This window comes from Watersipora subatra, chromosome 3 (assembly GCF_963576615.1).
Source record: "Watersipora subatra chromosome 3, tzWatSuba1.1, whole genome shotgun sequence".
NCBI lineage: Eukaryota > Metazoa > Bryozoa > Gymnolaemata > Cheilostomatida > Watersiporidae > Watersipora > Watersipora subatra.
The window spans coordinates 35,098,445-35,116,366 of NC_088710.1; the positions used below are offsets into that span (position 1 = coordinate 35,098,445).

Consider the following 17,922-nt stretch of genomic DNA (forward strand, 5'->3'; position numbering starts at 1 on the left):
GGCGCACCAACACATATCAGGCTTAGACGACGTAGCGGTTATTAGTCTGGTAACTGTTTATATGACCTTGACATATTATCAAAAGCGAATGAATGTTCGGCTATCGGTGCAAACCTCACGTGTTCACGTGTTTGTGTATTATAACAGGTGCTTTCCCCAAAATAAATGTTACAAGTATTAAATGAGGTAACAGCTGATATAATCAGAATTATTGCAAAAGCTATAAATTATTATTGCTATTTAAGATAATTTTGTGATTTGAAAAGCTTTACAATTATGCTCATACGCTCCCAATAATTGTGAAAGCACAATTATGAATGAATACGGGTAGCGTTTTGCTTCTGTGCTATTACCATTAGCGAGCTTGGTCTTCGCGTAAACGCATTATTTGCGACCTATTTTGTTGCCTGGTTAGGCCAAATAGACTTCAATGTGTATTAAGAGGATGCATGACCATGCCGTGGTGAACTTGTGTTGTTTATGTGTTTTCTATTCACAGGTTTTATGTGGATCATCCTAATTTTCGAAATTTTCAAGTAGTCGCCGAAGAGAATATTTATATTGTATGAACTTTAAGAAAATCACAGCTACCTTATACGTTGTTATACGGTTTTCCATCTGTATTTCATTTTGTTAAACTATTGCATTTATAAAGGGATAGTAACAGGATTAGTTTTAACAATGATATACAGCCCCTTTTGATGAGGCCCGAGTTTGAACCTCTTCCTTTTATTTACTTTTTGTGAGTAATAGGCTATGCACATAAATACGCTTTAAGCTTGCGTACAAGTGAAATATTTTTCTCAACATAGGTGAGAGCATATTTGACGAGTTTAGGTAGCTAGGCCAAAAGAAATCACTCTTATTAGATCTGACCCTTTAGGTTAACTTGAGCACTCAAAAAAGAAAACTGCTAATGTACATTTGAGCAGTTAAAGTAACTTTGATTGCAATATCGCAAAAGTAAGCTGGATATAAAATAGCTATATGAGAAGCTTTGAGTTATTCATAGGGCATGGAAGAAATTTGCACCATGTAAAGTAAGAGTAACTTTACTTTGCACCTAAAGTAAAAGCAAGGCACATAAGTCATACGTCGAAAATAGGAAGATTACATCACATTTTTTGGACAAAATCAACTACGTGCATGGCAACAGCTAAAACTGCATATTTCACTTAATTCTTTGGAGCCTAGTTGTGTATAAACAATTAGGCGGGGAAGAAGATAATTATATAAGATAATTATTCATAAGGCATGGAAGTAGTTTGCACCATGTTGACTAACAGCCAAGTTGGCAAATCAGGGTGGTGCAAAATGGGATTCAGACCAAAAAGGATTGCTGAGAAGATAATTCAAAGCAATTAAAATATATCGGTCAAAGAACCTTGGCCTTGATATCTATCGATTTTGCTCTGTAACATGAATTGTAATTAGCTGCCTACACAAGACCTCAGTGCTGCCTTATGACATGTTTTACAACAGCCACATTCATTATAGGTCATTTTCTAATCAGGAGTTTTATCCTAATAGAGTATCATTTTGTCATCCTTGTACAGTAGTAGTGCAGATCAATAACAAATTGTTGTTATAGTACAGATCAATAACGAATTATTGTAATAGCGCAGGTCAATAACGAATTATTGCTATAGTGCAGGTCAATAGGGAATTGTTGTTATAGTGCAGGTCAATAACGAATTGTCCCGTACAACTTTTGGCATTTTACATTTAAAACTATTTGCAGTTGGTCAGAGAAACAACGGCCACTCCACTACAAAAATGCATTTCCTTGTTACCAATACTTAACCGCTAGCAGTTGTTCATGTTATCTAATTTACTTTTAATAGTAAGTGTGTTTCAGATTCATTCTTATCAGGTGTAGAGGTTTCTTGGATAATGAAATACACAGGAACTTTATGTATGTGCTGCATGGTATTGGAAACAAAAACTCCATCTATTCACCTTGGTCTTTCTAGAATATTAACTTATTAATAATAAACCATAACTGCCTCGTACAGCTTTTATCGTTTGTTTTGGGTAAACACACACGCTGATACTGATTTTGCACTCAACATAAAGATTGATCCACTAACTTTCAAAGTCATAAAGGCTTTTTTACAGTGTTTCAATATCGGTCTCGAAAACAACACGATCGACACAGCAAGCTCTGCCCATCAATATGTGACATATTCTAGCTTTTTAGGAACGGAAGTTGGGGATGTTTAGTCCATTTTAGAATGACAGAGATGGGTGTCTTGAAACCCATTATTATCTAAATTCAGCTTTCAAAATAATCTCAGTCTTTTATGAAAGGTAGATGAGCTATTTAACATTGTTCGTAGCTTGTTACAGGATGTTTAATAGGCTGAACACCAAGAAACATGAGCTCAAAAAAGTGCGATAACAACGCTAGCTTGTGATAAAAAATCGCGCTTTTTTGAGCTCATTTTTCTCGGTGTTCAGCTTATTAAACATCCTGCAACAAGCTACGAACAATGTTAAATAGATTATCTACCTTTCATAAAAGACTGAGATTATTTTGAAAGCTGAATTTAGATAATAATGGGTTTTAAAGGTTTACTTGCAACAAAATTCACATTAGAGTTATTTAGTATCAAAAGATTCACCATGTCTTACTCTGCTGTGTTGTAGATGCAAAATGTATGGAAATGTGATAAAAAGCTCTTAAAAGCTCAAAAACGAACATTTAATCGTCGCCATCACAAAGCCGCCGTAGATTAAAATTTCTTTCCAAAACGGCTCAAATGGGACATAGATAAACGAGATGGCTTCTGTTTACACTTTCATGCAACCTCATTCATTGAAATATTTTCGCAAATGTACTTCACGCATTCAACAAAACCATGTCTATTGTTCTTATGCATCTATTTCATCGTCATTTTAATGCTGTCACTTTCAGCACTGTGAAGTGCTGAAAGTGACAGCATTAAAATGTTTTAACCTACCGTGGAAATTTGTTTAATTTTTTAACCTTAGCTCAAAGGAGTACATATTGTCTGATAAACATGACGAGCCTGTTGGTCACCTGTGATAATCGAAAAATGCTGCAGAAATTATTCGCGTTGTTTGCCAGGAAGTATGGGTCGCATGATCAGATTATGACTAGACGATTAGACCAAGCCGAAACAAAACTGTCAAATAGCGAGCAGCTATATTTGATACGGGGTCTTCGGTAAGACCCGAAGTGTTTGTCATAAACTGGTGCTATGAGAAGTTTTATATTGAGCCGTTTATTGGCCTTTAGTTTCACCTGAGAACATCATAACAATAACCAAATGGATTAAATACGTTAGAGAAATAATCTGATTCCGATCTACGGCGGTTTCGTGATGGCGGCTAATAACTGTTCGTTTTTGAGCTTTTAAGAGCTTGTAATCACATTTTTACATATTTTGCACCTACAACACAGCAGAGTAAAACATGGTGAATCTTTTGATACCAAATAACTGTAATGTGAATTTCGTTGCAAGTAAAGCTTTAAAGATGTGGTTGCGTCAAATTTGAGTTGATTTTAAAAGAAAGTATTTTTCTTTGTCTATCAGTTGATATGTTGTTTGTTGTGTTAGGTGATCTCATTGTCAAGATATTTGAAGATTAAAATCGAAAAAATTCGATCGCGGTAAAAACGCTCAGGCCAAAAAAACATGCCCAGACTTGCCCAAAATGATGTAACGCGTGATACAACCTGTCTCCATCTCTCGTATTCATATTGGCTATTGCGATAAAAGTCTAGTCCTACGCGGCTCTATTGGCATATATTTTATCTTGTATTTGCTCGTGTTGGCTAGAATAAAATTTTAAATCCAGCTACAGATACATTATTATCAAGTGTCTCAAAGGCCTCAAACAAGGAAAATTAAAAACTTGTCATATTAGCTTCTTCTAAATGCTGTGTAAACATCTTAGTACCGACTACCAATTCTACCGGTTTACGGTAATTCTGTCAAGCAAACTATGTAGAACAAGGTCTTTGTATCGGCACAGTTCCGTCGCTACCCACCCGATATACAGCATCCTAAAAGCCCCGCTCACATTATGCCCATCGCCTATCCTGGGAGTGGGGCTGTATATCATTGCCCACACCGAAAACTTGTTTCTTACTACTGCAAGTAAAATAAGCAAGCTGCGTCTTTGAAAAGAATGTGGCGAAACCTACTACATCCCTAAAAGTCATAAACATTGTATAGTCGACTGTTAACGTTATCGAGTCATTATTGCTATCAATGTGTAGAAAAAAAATCACTGGTCACATTTGATTGGTTGATTCGATTACTAAACAAATGGTCGAGCTATGAAAAAGTGCCTTTCCATTCAGCTCTGATTGCACTTCATACATCCATCTATCTCAGAAAAGATTTATTTATTTTGTCAACGGGGCCATGATGCATTCAATGTTCTGCAAATCTTGTTTTGCATTATTTTCAACAATATTATTTTATTATATAATTTTTACAAGCAAAAAAATTTTCATCTTGGCATAAAGCTTTTATTAAAAATATCCATCAAGTCGGGGCCACTCACATAGTTTCAGCTGATACAATAAGACAAATTCATCTAATGCAGCAAACTCAAACAAAACATCTTGATTTATGCAACACACAGTCAAGTCTTTTCATCCCATTTATGGCGGTTTCTACACTGACAAAGCTGTTTCGGCTGGCAGGACCACATAAACATCCTGTAATCAGTAAAACAAATGCAATAAATATATGTCATTCATAGATATGTCATTCTAACGCGTATCTATTGAAAGCTTTCAAATTGGGAGTTAGATAGATTGCGAGTGTAATTTAAAAAATGAATAAATGTTTAATAAAAGTTTAAGTACGCCAAGCCAACGATTCGAAGCTTTGGTTCTGGAAGTTAAAGATTTGCATTGATCAATCGATTTTTTTATTTTCTACAAGTGAGAAGTAGAGATGCCCCGATTTTAATTTCACCAGCCGATTCAGATACCGATTCGATATACCGATTCTTATTGAAAAATAATCCGATTCAGACACCGATTCAGATTCTTTTGTGTTGCATAGATTATTGGTAATTGTATTATGCAAATATAAATATAATGCAAAAAATATAAATATTGATGTATTTATTTGTTTGTATTCATGAAAAAAAGATATACATGTATATATATATTCACATACTGACATACCGTGCATCTAATAACAAAACAGTCCATGTTTCTTGAAATATGTCATTAATAATGGTAATTACTGTTAGTGGTACAGCTTTATCTGTGATAATGAAGTCTCTCTTCTACTGCTGAACGAAATGCTGCGCCTGTACAAGTCTAGAGCAAATAAATGCGTCTTTTAATTACCGTTAGTGATTCAATTATCTCAGTGAGACGTCTTTATCTTCTATCACTGTCGATGTAGCCAGTCGTACTGAAGAAGGACTCGCTTGCCACAGACTATGGAGGACAGGCTAAATACCGATAAGCCACTGAGGTTATTTTATGCGATACAAACGATACATCATAACGTCATGATCAAGAGAGAGAGATAACTTTATGCATCGATTGATCAAATTACTTTCGCAATGCTAGTAAATAGAAACATTACACCGCATTCTTGTTTCTCATTATGGTTCTATTGTTCGTGATTGGCCGCAATAAATCATATCGCTGTAATTGGGAAATACCGCACTTTGTGATTACTTCCTGACTAAAGCCAAAAAATTGCTCAGCTGTGTGGATGTTTATTAGGCTATAGACATGAAATAGATTGTGTGACAGGTCCGGAATTCATTAGGTAAAAGCAAGGAACTCGCAGCTGATGATTTTTTTATTAAAGTAGCAGGCTAAAATACAAGTTTCTGCTAAATAGCTGATATGTAAAAAGTACCTGAAGTTTCCGATTTTTAAAGAAAAGATCGGCCGATACCGATTCAGATACTTAACACCCATATCGGCACCGATACCGATTCCGATATCAAAATCGGGGCAACTCTAGTGAGAAGTGAACATCTACTGTAGATGTTAACAGTCAAATCATAAATCTAATTTACTAGATAAAACTGCCGCAGAAAATTTGAAGCAAATATAACTCGGTAAAATGATGAAAAATTATGAGACAATGATTAGTGATAGCAAAAAGTTATAATTCTATTAATTAGTACATACATGTATTAATGAGTACTAAAATATCACCTTTAGTATATTCATCAATCTAAACCATTGTATAGCTAGATGCTATGGATTAAAAAGAAGCCGTCAAGAACCCACTGTATATAGGTATCTTACTCACGCAGGAAATTACATTATAACCTCAAACAGGGAAATATAATCTAAATGTAGACTCAACAGTATATCTATAGGAGACTCAAAGTAAAAGATAAATTTACCTCCATTCTCCTATCTTCCTCCGTGGCACTTTAATCACCTGATGCACAGAAAACTCGGAGTCACCTTCGCAGCAATTTTTACAATTTTGTTGTTCGTCAATAAAACGTGTCGATGGAGTAATTCATTAAAGTAACGATGTTAATTAATTTAGTAAATATTCATGTTCATGCGGTTTAATAATAGAGCAAAATCCTTAAATTTGAGATCACAGACAACTCATTTTACGAGTGATAACATTTATTACGACATATATAAAAATTTCGTGCTGATGATTGGCTAATGAAGCAACCTTATATTTATCGCTCGTGGACTCCTTTCAGATGTATCACTAGTTTTGTCACGAATGAAGCACCCGCTGGAATGTGAGTTTTTTAAAAGATGGCCTCATTCAAATGCATATATCTCTGGACAGGATTGGTCTTCAAAGACAAAAATGACATCAAATTGTAGCTAATGTTTTAGCCTTTTATTGGTCTTGATTTCATTTAATCGACTTTTGTGACGCAACTACATCTTTAAGGTACCCATCTTTATCATTATAAATCGGACTAAACATCCCCAACTTCCGTTCCTAAAAAGCTAGCATACGTCACATATTTATGGGCGGAGCTTGTTGAGCTGATTGTGTTGTTTCCAAGACCGATATTGAAATGCTGTAAAAACGCTTTCATGACTTTGAAAGTTGGTGGACCAATCTTTACTTTGAGTACAAAATCGGAATCAGCGTGTCTGATTTACCTAGAAAAAAAAACGATATAAGCTGTACGTGGCAGTTATGGTTTAACAATCACTATATACCTAAAATCTGTGCTGAGGTTTGCTCTATAGCCTGTGATTGTAAAAAGTGTGGATGTTGTGGTAGCATAGATTTTTGTTAGTCATGTAGGCAACTTTCTACTCAGCTAACTGGAAGAACTTAATGCATTATTACCACTTCATTATTAGCGCATTGTTTTTGTTATCCAACTTTAATCACAATAGCAAATCCTACCACAAATTTAGATATAGGTGCATTTTTATCATGCCTTATTGTTCAGGAAAGTATTGCTAAAAAATTCAAGTCTGTAACAACCCCCAGTCTATCAATAGTGTAGTGCTGTTTCAGTTGCTTGAAAGTCAGCCATGTTTGATATTTTCTGCTGTCAATCAATCTTACTTAAATATTGCCACAACAGAAAAATTTCTGATTCTAACTGCTCTTAAAATATAGAAGCAAAGAATTTTCAAATCTTTTTCCATGAAGCATTGTATAGGCAGCAGTAAAATGCATAGCCAGCAGTATTTGAATGTACCATCAATGGAGGCAATCTAATAAGAGTTTTATCATGAACCTTTAAAATAAAATAAAAAATCTACAAAGTTTGTAAAATTCTCACGTAACACACCCTGTACGCCTTGTCGATCTGTCAGGGTGTTCATTCTCAACTGCTGTAGGAGGTCGTGAATTACCCATGCTCAGCATTATCCTACAATGACAATGCAAGCTCAGCATCATCCTGCTGGATTATCTAGAAGCTTCTACGAGGCTACCAAAGAGGCTCATGAACCTTCAAAGGAAAACCTTTTCGTGTAGGTATGGATGAAGTAGTGATGCGCTGTACTGGCGGACCATAATGGTCGTGGTGGTGGACTGTAATGGTAGTGGTTGGCTGTAATGGTTGTCGTGGGCTGTACTGGTATTGGTGGGTTGTACTGGTATTGGTGGGCTGTAATGGTTGTGGTGGGCTGTAATGGTTGTGGTGGGCTGTACTGGTTGAGGTGGGCTGTAATGGTAGCAGTTGGCTGTAATTGTAGCAGTTGGCTGTACCGCCTCCAGCTCTGTGAAATGCGCGGTGACAAAACTCTGTCTGCATCCAGCACTTCACACTATGCAGTAGGTAATATCACCACTGTTAAAACTATTGGTGATACCGCAACTATTTAAAATAGTTGTGTTGCATATATACTGCAAGTGCACCGCGTGTATAGTGCGTACTGCTCGGTAGCAAAAGTGCGTAATACAATTATGCCGCATATAAGACAGCTGTGACATTTTTACTGTTACTGCACTGCTAATGCAACTACATAGATATTCAAACAAAAATTTCCTGCAACTGTAATGCATTTTACATCTACTCATCAGTGACTACTTATCAATTTGCAGTTATGAATTTTTCGTAATGGCCGCAACCCTGAGTTTACTACAAGCAGAAGGTACTTGAGATGCTCATATGACTCGGTAAACTGACTGATATGATTGTGTGAAAATTGAATAGTAGTTGCTCAGAATTGAACTTTAATCCCGACACATCTTGATATTGTTTCAAGCTCGGTGATGTGTTTACAACTTAGGATTTGAGCCATGCAAGTTTCCAGTATTACATTGCAGTCATTTAAAATGAGGCCCTCAGGCATTATATTGATAAAAAGAAAATTTGTTAGCATAAATTAAGTTTACGTTAATATTACATAAAATATTAATAAATTTTAATGGTCCATATGATTTTGGTTTGTCACTAGCTAGTTATTTCATGGATGAGTTTACACGATTGGAGTTGCTGCCTTGTTCAGCGTATATTTGGCTGCCACATTTGCAGCTACCCACTGGCCAACTACAGCTTTGGCAACAAAGAAGCTCTCTATGAAAAAGACCAGAGTGTAGCCGCTAGGTTCCAACGAATGAGGGATGACTTTGAGCAGGTTGGAATGAGACGAAGTGTTGATGCAATCTTATTGGTGCATGAGCATGGAATACCTCATGTTCTGCTCCTTCTACTTGGGAATTCATTCTACAAATTGTGAGTGGTCTATGTTTGTTTAGCGGTGAAAGAAACCGTCTTCTAGCGGTTGCCTATTCACAGCTTCTCTTGCTTACTGATTCCTCTAACAATTAGTATATAATTTTGCGATATATATCTATGTAAATATATGTTAGTCGTCCATAAGTTCAGTTATAGTGATAAGGTTTTATGAATGAACAAACTGCTTCAAACAGGAATTGAACAAAATGATATCATGGTTTTTCAGATAGGCATATTATCCACTACGGCGCACGGCTTATCTGCGATTCTATTGAATGATGATGCTTATCTAAGCACGCTAATAATCTAGTACGATTGAAGATCATGGTTACATGAGAGATCATGTATTATTCCAAGCGGTGTACAATTATTCCAAGCCGTGGCAAGCTTAATGCTGAATTGTATGAAAGGACAGACATACTCTCATTATAGTAATATTTAGACTAGCTTAAGGTACTCAAATTCATTTGGTAAAGAAACTTAGCCAATGGCAACTATACCTTACCTGTCGCTGTTTATAAGCTGTTTTAAATCTTGAGCGAATATGTAGCATAAGAAGTTAGGAATGCTTTTCAACATCCTGTTTAAGCAATGCCTCAAGCTTGCAAATACAGTGCACCCTCAGGATACGATTACCGTAAGTTCTCATGCTCAAGCCGCGCAGCTTGTGCTCAAAAACGAATGTCTCACGAAAGAAAAAATAATCCTCCAACAAGCCGCCTGCGGTATCTAGCCGCCCTTACCAACAAGCCGCATATTCCCACAGACCGCGGCTAATGACTGAGGTTTTGTCGTCCTTGACCGCTTCGGGAGCGAAAGTGTTGAGACGGGTTTCACTATATCTTGAATAAATAAACAGGCTACATCAGTACACGTGAAAAGAATTTTCTTCTACTTCTAAGTTCGAATTAAAATTGCTGAACCCTTGCATCAAGAACTTACTTGCCTTGTTTCAGCTAGATTTTTATCTACTTCGATGTCAGCAGGTATTAACATGCTCCTAACCGCTTGTCTCTCACTCGTGGGTCACGAATTCATATCGAATTAGAGCGTTAAATTCTTCTTTAGTCTAAAGTATTCCATAAACATGACCTTGAAAACAAACGAGTAGGTCGCCAAAACCACGTACATAAAAGTGTATCATGACTGCGATTCTATGGTTATAGTGCGGACCTGAGCAGAGACCGCATTTATCGAGAAGCCGCCCTAAGCCCCACGTAAGTTTTAAAAACTTGGCTTTAGCCGAGGTCTATGACCTTGCACCAGAAGCCGTGCCTAACGACAAGCCGCGTGGCTTGAGCATAAGGACTTGCGGTACCCTGATATACGATTTTTTCACCTTACGAAGTTGAACATAATGAGGTTTTCACCTCATCATGCAACTTTTATTTTACCATACAAATTCAAGAAAATATTCGCCCGAGTTCAAATTTGGAAATTGGTGGGCTTATTACGTACGTCAAAATAACAAAGACACCGAAATGTGGTTCGCCGAAAACTCTGTCAAAACATTCAGAAGAGACACGATGACCAATTCTCTCAAGTCAACATTCCGTGTGGGAAATTTTGTGAAAAGTACATAAGTGAGAGCAAATATTCATGTTTTTTGTTGATATCGTATGGCGCAAAAAATGTCATGTGACAAGGGATAAAAAACACTGCTTGTGCTATCCTAAAGCAGAAAAATCGTATAACAGGAACATCGTAACCCGGGGTGCGCTGTACTTGAATTATTCATTGGCTGGGCACATACAGAAATGAACAGACCCCTTCATTTAAAAATTAGAATGGTAATTAAATATGTTGAATAAAAATGAATTCTTTTTGCAAAAACTTTATATATATATATAAAGCCGGGCATTCAGCTAGTATATTATGAAAATTATAGGAAAGTTTGTTGTTTTAAGATTTGTCTTTGTAATGCATTCACATTGTACGTTTAATGAACAGCTGTAAAATATAATTGAGCAATATTAAGAGTTGTCTGCTCTTTTTCTAATAATAGGTAGTTTAGATCAATGAGAGAACAATTATTCATTTTGTATTAGCACCAGCCTTTTGTTAGCTTTTTTGCAATTTGATCATTAAATAACTTTAAATTTATTTGTAAAGAATTCAACAAACAGTATGTGTAATACAACTGTTGTTTGCTAGGTGAATGGCACCTAAATTTTCCTTCAACATTATTTTATTATCAATTGAACTGCAGGCATCAGTTGATAGTTGATACACATGTCTATGAAAAGTTAAATTGAACAGGCAACTAAGTCGTAGTTTATGTCACTCTTGACCTGTGACTTCATATAAAACTTCATTTGATTTCATCCTCCATACAGTTTGGTTATCAAATCCATGACTTTCCTGACTGGAGAGGTTTTTTTAGCAGCGAGACAGAGATGTTGGAAATATGGCTAGGCCTCTTATTGTACTTCTTAGCTGTATATTCTGGGTTAGTTGCCAGGTCTATAGTTAAGGTGAGGCTACCCTTGAGCCATTTTTGTCGATAGCTGTGATAGATTTTTAGCTATATTATGTAGCTCCAAGTTTATTTGGCTTAAAGGACCATTCTGTGAAGGGTATTGCTGAGGACTATTAATAAAAGTGTAGCCCATAATTGTAGACATCAGTTCATAGTTCAGTTGGATTGAGTATCACACTGATTGTTTGTCATTGGACTAGAGGCAATTGCGGTTGCATGTAGATTGGTTTATTATACTATTATTGGCCAGTGCAATTTATGCTTTTGATCTCAGATGGGAAGAGAGTTCAGCTGGTAACTTTATGCTTAGCATTTTGTGCTCATTACAGACCTGGAGGGGAACTGAATCCTGGCGAAGACCCGCAGGATGGGTTAAAACGACTCCTCAATGTGGTACGCATGTTTATTTTATGCTCATGAAACCGACTCTTATTTTATTAATATTTTAATTTCTTAATAATGCTCTCGTTTCTTTTTATTGTTACTATTTATATCAACTTTAGTATTGCTATATTGATATATTAATATTGCTATATTGATATATCAATATAACAATATTAATATAGTATGGGTAGAAAACTCGGGCTCAAACATCAAATTCCTGAGCTAGTCGCTTGTTTGGGATATTCTTTTAGATTTTAGTTTATTTAAAAGATAAATTTACCATTTTTTCAAACACTGCTTCTTTCGACACTCAGTATATAGGGCATCCAAATGGGAAGGATAGTCTGTGGACCCCTGGAGAGGTGGTGAGCAATTGGTGGAGACCCAACTTTGAGCCCCCTCAGTATCCATACATTCCTGCCCATATAAGCCAACCTAAAGAACATCGGCAACTTATGATCGTCAAGCTTCCTGAAAAAGGTTCGACACTTATGTTGCTATTGACATGTTCGCTTGCTATCAACATATTCGCTTGCTATCGCCATATTCGCTTGCTATGGATATATTTGCTTGCTATCGACATATTCGTTTGCTATCGATATATTCGCTTGCTGTCGCCATATTCGCTTGCTACTAGAGGTGGAACGAGACAGGTTTTTTAAGTTCGAGACGAGACTCGAGACAGTGTCTTGTAAAAACTCGAGACACAAGACAGTAAAATAATGAGCATTTGGTCATGATTTCACTACACAAGTACTAGCGTACTTAGTATATATAAAATTGATAAACCTCTTTTTAAATTGAATTTTCACCTGGTGTAAACGATTTAAATACAATATTTTAATAGTGATATGCATGTAGTTTTTGTAAACAAAAGTGACACAAACAGCTCTAAAATACCGAAGTTATATATTTCTAAGAATTTTGAGCTTGATTGATAATAATTATTATAAACATATTGCTTTGTACATGCATATTTTTACTATCTATTGAATAGGTCTTACTTTTTAATGTAATGTGTAATAAAACCGATAGCCGTCGCTCTACAAAGAAATACCGCAACTAAAAGAACACACGATAACACTTTCATTCTTATCGTTTCAACAATGTTAAGTTTTGTTTGTGTATTAACTGTAGTATGTGAATTATATTTAAATTGTACTAATGAAATTATATGAATTGCTGTACACATGTACATGTATATTCTTATATTGAACTAACAATAACGTCATTATTAACCGAACACGGACTATGGTCGACACAACCTTTCGTTCGTTTCTCCGTGTCCGGGCAAGTTTTACCCGCAATTGGTAGTATATAAAAGAGGCCCAAATTTTATGAAGGGCAGTTGGTGTTTAGACACGATACGATAAAATACAGACATTTTACCCCCAATAGTCTTATTTATTAAATTGGATTATTCGGAGGATAATTGGATACACCCGGTATCTGTTTTAAGAACACAGAACCGAACTACAATATATTAACAGGGCCGTTGTCCGGACTACATGATTAGACTCGGTGGCCAACATAATCAATAGCAACAGGTAGTAACGGACCGGGTATAACTTTAAAGGCAGTTGCCTGCAATCCATTACAATATATGGAGTTGTTGCTACCGCAAGAAGCCATGTTTTAACAACCGTGCGCAGGCGCTTTAGTTCTATTTCCTGTCTCGAGTTTGGCAATAGTTAAGTCGAGACGAGACCAATACGAGACAGGTCGATACTCGAGACGTCTCATGTCTCGTTCCACCTCTACTTGCTACTGACATATTCGCTTGCTATCAGCATGTTAGTTGCTATCGACATATTAGTAGCTATCGACATATTAGTAGCTATCGGCGTATCAGTGGTCGGTGCATTATTTGCTAGCGACTTTAACTCTTACAGGCGACACGAATGTCGCCTATATTTTGCACACTTTTTTCAAATGGAGTGACATTAACCCTTTTTGGGTGCGATAAATCTGTTATAACTTACCTCCAACTTGTCGAGATCTCTAAATAAATATGCATTGGGAAGCTGAGAAATATCCTTATCAGTAAATATCTATTGATAGCAATTAACCTACGATGATCATATAGCCTGTATTGCAATTGGTTGGAGCTTTTAATTTTTCATTTCATTCTAAATTTGAAGGCATACTTTTATTTTATAACTATATGTTGTATTAAAGCTCATTGCACTCATTAATATGTTTGCTACAGTTTGCAACCAAAACTAGCTTTTATGTGCAATAGAAGTGGAGTTATGAGCGTCGATCAATTGTAAACCGAGTTTAGATAACCACCATGATGCTATCAAGTAATATGCTCTAAGCCTGCAAATACATGTATATAAGTTATATAATAACAATCTATGAAATGCTACCAACATATATTCAAGAACAAGTGACATAAACAGCTCATAATTGCAATACATGCAAAAACAAAAATTAACATTTTTGAAACTAAAATATTTGGATCGTTTGCTGAGCCAGTTACGTTCTGATCATTGCTTTCGTATGGAATCATTTTATCTTCTTCTGGCTGTTCAATACTTTTCACAATGTCTTTTGACCACAACTTTCTTTCTGCACTGCTAACTAGTTGATATTAGCATCCAAACTTTTTTTACCAGAGCAAAACTTTTATGCGTTGCAATTAAAACAACTTTTCGCGAAAATAATGATAAACTTTTAGACGCATGCGCACTTGGCACAAGTTATATTCTGAAAATAGTAGTACAGATTTCATTGTAATTGTAAACCATTTTTTCACACACATCGACGAATCAAAAACGTATCACTATTAAATAATTGATAACTGTATCAAGTAGTTATTGGACTAACTATTCTGGCTCAGAATTTTCCGGGTGGCATTTTTCGTCTAAAGATGGAAAAAATCTAGAATTTTAGATAGTATTTTAAAAGTTTTTTAAAAGTTTTCAAAATCCTTGGGATTTTGAAAAATGGAGAATGTGAGAAATTTATACGGAGAGAAAGTACGGCTGCCAAAGAGCACGCGACTGCAGGACCTAAGTGCTGGTCACGCTTGCCATTTGTACCTTTATTATAAGTAGTATGTAATATGGGGGTTCTGGCTCAGAATTTTCCCCCTGACAATTTTTATTAACCATGAAAACTCAAAATCAGATACACAAACTCATGCTGATTTTGAAAAAATGGAGAAATGGAAAAGAGAGTTAGAAACAGGCACGGCTGTCACCTAGGTGACACGCGACTGCAGGACCTTTCGGTGCTGGTCACGCTTGCTTTTTGCACCTATTTATTATACAAAATTCTTTAAACCTCTGATTGTCTATTTATTATACGCTTTTCTTTAAGCCTCAATCGATTTGACTGAACAATGCTTAAAGGCTTTGCAATGATTGTCTGCACATTGGACATGTGCTTGAGTTTTTAGCCCATTCCTTTATGCATTTTTTATGAAATATATGCTTGCAAGGTGTAGCCACCGCTTCTGCAATATCAGCTAAGCATATAGAGCATGGATATTTTGCTTCTGCAGAGGTAAGTACTATAGGTTCTATTGCACGCTCATCTACAAAATTATGGTCTAACCAGAAACTCTCAAATACAATATAGTTGTTTAATCTCTGTGATCTTCCTCTTTCTCGTTCTTCTTCTTGAAACAGTGCTTGCGATATAACACTTCCTAGAGTTTCATTGCTTATATTTTGATAGTCTAGTATGTTTAGTCTCTGTGCTTGCTGTTCACAGTACACTCGCAAGCTTGGATGAGATAATATCACAGATCTTAGTGCATTTTTTCGGTAATACTGCCAATAATCACGCCATGCTCTTATGTAAATATTTCTTATATCATCAATGCTCATTTGTTGGTAGTCTTGTAAATTAAATTCTTGCATATCACTCTCAAACTGTGCTCGCAATCTTCTTGCTTTTCTAGCTTTTTTCTTAGCTTTTTTTGTAGCATTTCTTAGCTCTTTTTTATCCATTTGCTGATAGCCTTCTATTTCAAACTTTCTCGCTTGACCTTCACAGTGAGCTCGCTGTATTGCTTTTCCTAGCTCATTGTTGCTCATACCCTGATAGTCTTCTATAGCCAATTCTCTTGCTTTCTGCTCTATTTGTTGTTGTCTATTTCTCCTTTCCATTTATTATACGTCGACATACAATAAAAACCATCAACCAACTTTAAAAACCGTCAACCAATTTTAAAAACCGTCAACCAATTTTAAAAACCGTCAACCAACTTTAAAAACCGTCAACCAATTTTAAAAACCGTCAACATAAAATAAATGGATAAGCTAAAGAAACTATATTATTCGCCGTCTGGCTATCAGCGTGGTAAGACAGCTGCTAGGAAGCTGCATGAAAAAACCCCCGAGTTGAAACGAAGTCAGATTCAAAACTGGCTTGACCGTCAACCCATCTACCAGATTTACAAGGCAAAGCCAAAGCGTATAAAATTTCCCCACTACAGCCAAGACAAACCAAACCATACTCACCAAATTGATCTGCTGAGCCTTCCCACTGACAAGGGGTACAAGTACGCGCTGACAGTGGTGGACATTGCTTCTAGATACAAAGAGGCTGAGCCACTCAAGAAAAAGACGGCAGGCGATACAGTTGAGGCTATTAAGCGCATCTATGGCAGGTCACCGCTGGACTCTCCAAAGGTAATCATGTGTGACAAGGGACGGGAGTTTATGGGAGCTTTTACAGAGTTTATGAAAGAACGTAATACAAAGATGTCTAGAAGTCTAAATAAGAAAAAAGTTGCTTTTGTTGAACGTTTTAACAAAACCCTGTCAGAAAGATTGTTTGCTCACCAATACACAGAGGAGATTAAAACTGGCAAGACCAGCCGGGAATGGGTGAAAAGGTTGCCAGGTGTTGTTGATGCCATTAATGATGAGGAAACTAGTATGATAAATATGAAGCCTATAGAGGCCATAAAACTGGATAGTATTCCACAGCCCGAGTATTATGATGTTAGTGAAGACTTGCCAATAGACTCGCTCGTGCGTTATCTGTACAAGTCCGGAGAAGAGCACAATGACACCCGGAAAAGAGCTACTGGTGCGATTTGGTCAGTAGACGTGTACACCATTGATGAGATTCGTTCAGCTGAAAATCAACCTTCTGTGTACTCGCTCCAAGGCATTGATGAACGCACATTTACTGCCGAGCAGCTGCAGGTTGTACCACCGGATACGGAAGGATTAGATATACAATAAATGACGGAAAAAATATATCCCAAACTGCCGACAGCGCCTCCGGATGGAGGTTTTGAGCGGTACAACAGAGTGCGCGATATTCGCAATGAGCTGCAGGTTCTGAGAGACAATCGGAATGGTTATTACAAGAAATACAGCAAGGCGGTAAGTGGTCTACAGAATGCTCAAATAACTCTATCGTCACTGGCCGCCGTGGAATCGACAGCTGGTATCGCTACATCCCTTACTATAGTAGGGCTGCCCATTGGTGTGGTACTAACGGGTCTAGGTGTTGCGTCAGGTCTGATGGCTGCGGTACTGACACCCATAGCGAAGCACTGCGCCAAGAAAAAGGTCAAGCATGCCAAGAAGCACGCCATTCTGTGCACTGGCATATCTGTGCTAAACAAAAAGATCTCACGCGTGCTGGATGATAACTTTATTAATGACGCGGAGTTTGAGGACATTGTGAATGAATACAATGCCGTACGTCGCGAGCTCGAGTCTTTTGACGTTGACAAAATAAGAGCGGAGGCTAAAGAAGAGCTAACTCAGCAGCTGCTTCAGCGTATGCCTGGCACAAAAGAAGCTGCACAGTAAACCTCGCAAAATTTTATACTCGCGAGTATAAAATTTTTATTTAAATACGTTTGCGGGCAGTCCGGCGTCCTGTAGTTTCTTCAGAACAAAGCTAGCCGTTGCAATTTCTGCGGACAACATGCCAAG

The 17,922-nt window shown here is 36.8% G+C and overlaps 1 protein-coding gene across 1 annotated transcript in view; it reads left to right on the forward strand.

Moving 5' to 3' along the window:
• Positions 1–113: 113 nt before the first annotated feature.
• LOC137391889 (cleavage and polyadenylation specificity factor subunit 5-like) overlaps positions 114–17,922 on the forward strand; it is a 32,198-nt gene continuing 14,389 nt past the window's right edge. Inside the window, exons 1-5 of the mRNA XM_068078437.1 lie at positions 114–186; positions 7,802–7,936; positions 8,944–9,144; positions 11,956–12,019; positions 12,325–12,490. Coding sequence (XP_067934538.1) covers positions 7,839–7,936; positions 8,944–9,144; positions 11,956–12,019; positions 12,325–12,490 — 529 coding nt within the window. The 5' untranslated portion in view covers positions 114–186; positions 7,802–7,838. The remainder of the gene's footprint in view (positions 187–7,801; positions 7,937–8,943; positions 9,145–11,955; positions 12,020–12,324; positions 12,491–17,922) is intronic.